Source organism: Trypanosoma theileri (assembly GCF_002087225.1).
Source record: "Trypanosoma theileri isolate Edinburgh chromosome Unknown TM35_Tth_22_V1, whole genome shotgun sequence".
NCBI lineage: Eukaryota > Euglenozoa > Kinetoplastea > Trypanosomatida > Trypanosomatidae > Trypanosoma > Trypanosoma theileri.
Window position 1 is genome coordinate 81,150 of NW_021639864.1, and position 5,536 is coordinate 86,685.

The window sequence follows — 5,536 nt, forward strand, 5'->3', positions numbered from 1 at the left end:
TATTATTATTATGTATATTAATCAGTTTTGTTCATTAAATGTTGACGAGTATACTCGTACATCACAATAGAACCTGTGACGTGCACATTAAGCGATCGAATAAGACCAAACTGTGGGATTTCCACACAAACATCCAACAATGGAAGTATTTGCGCAGGCACACCGTGTCCCTCTGCTCCCAAAATAATAACCGCCCGCTTTGGAAATTGATAAGATGCCATGGAAACACTACCAGCTGTTTGTTCAATCCCAATAAGTGTATAGCCATCCTGTCGAAGAGAACCCAAATATGTTAAGAGACTTCGTGGAGGCACCGCTTCCCATGGAAGCCACAACTCCGCACTGCGGGCAGCCGCAACGAAATGAGGATGTTCAAACACAGAAGCATCAGGGACAACAATCTTTTCTACTGTAAAGATTTCACCACAGCGAAAGAGTCCAGCAATGTTAACAGGGTTTTGTAGTAAAGAACCAATTACAATAACAGGTTGTCGCTCTGTCTGTAAGGAACGTGGGTGTAGTTCATTATATATTTGACTGTTCCACCACGGTGTTACTTTACGCTGAATGTTATCATCACCACTACCAGCAGCTCCAGCACTAGTATTATTATTATTATTATTATTATTATTATTATTATTATTATTATTATTAGTATTTTCTGCGTTGATACCATCTGAGAGAAGTAAGGCCATTGCCTCAGCAGTGTAATCAATACAATAAGTAGCATTACTCTCTGTATGGGGAATATAGGGAAAATCCTTAAATGGATCAAGTATATAATGGCAATTCATACGATCTGTGAGAAATTGAACGCGAAGCATCTCAAGAGGATTCTTTGCCCCAATAAGACAAGAAAGTTCACGGTCAATAAAACGCATGCGTTCAAACGCTACAGCTGGAATAGATTCCATGAGAATATTATTACTTTCCTTTCGTTGTATACAAAATAATTGACGTGGAGTAGATGCCTCTGATAAACTAAAGAATAGTTGTTCACTATGTTTAGCTCGAAATTTTGCATGTTCTGGTGCACGGTTAATATAATCAAAAACCATTTCTTCACTTGGAGAAAACGTTACACCTTTTTCTTTACAAACATTATAAATATGATAAAGCCCAATATGACATATAATGCGAAGAAGATGTTGATGAGATGTACTCTGTTGAAAAAGACGGTGAAGTAGTGTATCAAAAAGACCGTCTACATGTTCCACTTCTCCACGTAATTGTTGAAGTATCATATGAGCCATAATCAAGAGATAACTTCCACACACTTGTGGACGTAATGCATAGTTCATCATTGCAGAATCCATAATGGTATAAAGTGTAGGTTGACGTTCCATTATTTTTAATGTATATAACTCCATTAAACGTCTCACACTTCCTAAGTTTGTAATTGGTAAACACTTATATACAACCTTTTCAAGAATTTTACGTACATCATTCACATCCTCAATCATGGGTAATAAAGCACACAATAACTGCCATAGACGAATACGACAACGATGAGGTTTAGAGTTTGGTTTACAAGAATCCCCAATCAATGCGGTATGATGAAGATTCCAGTCCAGTAATTCCAGTGAAAGTGTCACTGCCCATTCACGTCTTAACGAACAACACCAGAGAATAACAGAAATAGCAAAGGCACGTCCTACAGATGCAATTCGCACAGTTGGTGGGTATTGAATCCGTAATGTTTCTGGCCATAATAACATCAATGGTTCTGTGATGGCCACTAAAGTCTCAGAGGCCTCTTCATCACGTCCACTATTATACAAAACGGCAACATGTAATAATAACTCTTTAAAGTGTATCCAATTCTTAATTGGATCCCGCATTACTTCTGCAGATACAGTTATAGCCGCTACATAAGCAGATCGGTCTGAATCGGTTTCATTCATTAATGTTTTCGAAATGTATGATTTCACTAATGCCTCATGTTCCTCTGTGCCATGGAGGAGAGCATTAAAGGCCAACACCGACACCCGCGCATTCTCTCTAGCCCCAACATCATCCAAGTGTTGAAACATGGCATTAATAATACTAACATAATCTAAATTACTCTTTACTGCATTACTATTAATATTAGTATTGGCAGCTACCCAAGCGAGAATGTCGTAAACACTTGTTAAAGTGGTTCCCCAACAGCGGTCAATTTGATCAAGGCCATATTCCTGTAGTGTGAATAATAACTCAGGAGACAACGATGGGTCCACTGTATGGCAAAGAACAAATATAACATTATAAATACTACCCTGATATTGTGCTAAAACAGTAGACCATGATAAATTTGTTAATGTACATGGAATATCATTTGAAGTTAGTCGTAACGCAGGAGAATGTGTGAGTTGATTAATCCAACGAGGAGGAAATGTAGCATCAAAGTAACAACGACAGTTAACTTTACTATTATTATTATTATTATCTACATCCTGTAGATTGGTTATACTCGTGTTTAATTCAATTAAACCACAAATCACACCTTGTAATAATCGAGATGCGTTACGTGCAACTACCATTGCAGCAAAATGTTGGGCCACCATATTAGTAGCATCTAAAGAACTAGAATTAACACATATATTAGCCGTAGATATTAAAAGGTGTACCAATTCATCCACACGTTGTTGTGATTGAAGTTTCTGTGAAGCTCCATACGGATCATGTGAAATTGCTATTTGTTCTGCAGAAACAACAGCCGCCACTAAAGCATCCCATTTGGCTGTATGTTGCAGTATCCATAAATCCTCCACTAAGGCATCGGAAGTTTGAATATTGATAATTGCCTGTGTGGCTTGTCGAAGAGAACTAAGGGCTAATGTGTATATAGCCTCACTCAAGTCAATTACGGTATCTAGAGAGTAATAATGTTTACATGCCACAGTTCCAACCGAGTGATGAAATTCCACAAAGGCTACAAGTGCTGCAAGAAGTGAATCCTGTGAAATGTACGGCCGTTTAGAAAAAGAAAGAAGTGTGGTTGCAATCTCCCGAGCTATACGAGTAAGGACTTCTTTATCTTCCGCCTCTCCCATATCCAGGGCTCCACAAAGAAAGAGGAGTTGTTTACCCTGTACCTCATCCACATCTGTAGAGCGAAGAAAAACTTGTACATCTGCAAGTAAACAATTTGAATGTAATAGTGATCGTAGAAAACTATATTCATTCTTTTCAGTTTTATTTATTCGTGAAAATCGGACTAACTGTTCATTAAGGAAAAATGGATCAATACAGGTCCCAATACTCCCAACATGTCCCAAGGAGTCTAGTGTAATGGCATTATTCCCAACAGAGTATCCAAGAGGTCCACACATACAAAGTAATTTCCAAAATTCAGAACATTTACGTACTTCTGTAGGATGAATACTTGCAAAATAGAGAAATGTATTAAATGTAATTGCACTTAATCTCACATCAAGCCAAAAAGACATATTATCATGTGCTGCATCTCGTAAAACGAGAAACAACTCTTGTAATACCTCTGTATTTGTTATCATCTCCCATGTCGCATTTCTACCTTCTGGATCTTTTTCTAATGCTAATCCCTCTGCAATTCCGTGTAGAATACGAAGAAGCATCGCAGCGCCGTGTCTACTCGGCCTTCCAGAAACACAATGTAACATTCGCTGAATGGCTTCTTTGCGTGATTTGGCAGAATGCAAAACATCACAAAACACACGTGCATAGAATTTCTCCAGTTGATCCGCAAGTGGACCTGCTGTTCCTGTCAGAGCCCGCACTTCAGGTCCTTCGAAACTTTTAGTGTCGAGAAAAGATGAAACAAGTGGTGTGTGGTCAAGTTCAGTACACAGTCGTGTATCAATAGCAGTTTCTAACATAATTGTAAACAAGAAATCACTGGAAAATAACTGAAGTACCGATGGGTCTAATGACCATATTCGTTGTAATCCCATCTTGCGAAGAGCCATATTTGGATGTAGAAGCAATTTTAAAAATAGAAATTCTATCCAGGCAGGGTGAAGTCCTCCAGAAAAAGAAATATTTTCTATTTTATCATTATTTTCCTCCTTCTCAAGCTCTTTCCATACTTCCAAATCACAAGACAATTGTTGAACGAGAGCATCTAATTTAGGAAGTGCTGGTTGAACAATGTGTAGACCATACTCATTCGTGGCATCAAGGACAAGAAAGAACAATCCCCATTGTATATGACTCACATTAGGGACCCACACAAAGTATGGATTAAAACAAACTACTTTTTCCCATCCTTCCTTACGTTCTTGTTCATGAGTTAAATCAACGATTCGTTTTACGAGATATTCTGCTCGTAATTGCATATTTGCACGGTGTCCAGCATTCTTTTCACACGTAATTGCTTCCCAAAATCCAGTTTTTAGTGATTCCCAGAGATATGAAGAACAACGGTAGTCTCTCTGTCTGTCACCATCAGTGTAACGAAACACATATTCAAAAAGTGCTGCAATAAGAACAATTACTTCAGCCTGTTTTGCTTTATCAGCAGAAAATGTTTGTAGAAGAGCTTGTATGCGAGAGTGATACCCGGTTAGTGAATCTTGTCCTCCAGAAAGCATCAAAGGTATTAAAACACGACGAGAGAGGAAAGATGTTAATAATTCATCCCCATGTACACGAAATAGAACATCAATCGCAAAAGAAATCAACATATCTTTTAACATCATCTCATTTTGAATATTATTTTTCATTTCCTCCTCCTCCTCCGCTTCTTCTTTTTTATAACCCTCTATCTGTTCTTGATCCTTCTGATTATCACGAACACTCACAAGTGCATCTGCACAGTAACCCAACAACTCCATCGCCGTTTCAACAGGGAACTCCGTCCTCGCATCACCGCCCTGCAGAGAAGCACCGGCCATTTTCACTAAAACCACCGAAAGACCTTTCATGGCGACTTCCGCAACACAAAAACAAACGGAGGAAACCATCGTCTTTAAAAACGGGGTATGTGCTGTCAGTATGTAATGCATGGCAGATTCCCATCGCCTCACATCCTCCCCATCCGCTTTAACAACATTACCACCACACACAAGCGAACACAAAGAAACAACATGGTAAACCGTACATTCCTCTTTATTACGCTCAAGGAAGGAAAGAAGTCGCATAAATTGAGAATGCTGCTCCGCAACAGAAAGTGCTTTCGTTAAATCCAATGCAATACCATAGACATTAGAAGGAATGAGGCTATCACTGGTTCTGTTACACCGGCTATGCAGAGCCGAAACAATATCTTCCAGATTTGCCTGCATCACTGGGCCACACACGAGGTTTCCTTTTCTTTTTTTTTTTTTAAACTTCAGCGGCAACTAAAACATACATTTTATTTGCAAATAAAAATAAAAAAAAAGAATATTTATAAGAAATTCGAAAAAGAAGAACTTTATTTTTAAGAAAAAATAAAAAAAGAAATATCAACCAAAATGATTTCGTAATGACTATCGTCTTTTTATTTCCAAAAGAAATACACCAAAAGAAACACAGCACACCAAAACAAATGAGTAGTATCAAACAACGACCCCACAAAAAAAGGTGAAAAAAA

General features: G+C 38.2%; 1 protein-coding gene across 1 annotated transcript; it reads right to left on the reverse strand.

The window, feature by feature from the left end:
* Positions 1-17: 17 nt before the first annotated feature.
* On the reverse strand, positions 18-5,246 carry TM35_000221370 (uncharacterized protein; the record flags this gene model as incomplete). The annotated part of the gene is made up of 1 exon (XM_029027184.1): positions 18-5,246. The coding sequence occupies one exon, from the start codon at positions 5,244-5,246 to the stop codon at positions 18-20; it is 5,229 nt and encodes a 1,742-aa protein (XP_028881404.1).
* Between the last annotated feature and the right edge of the window lie 290 nt (positions 5,247-5,536).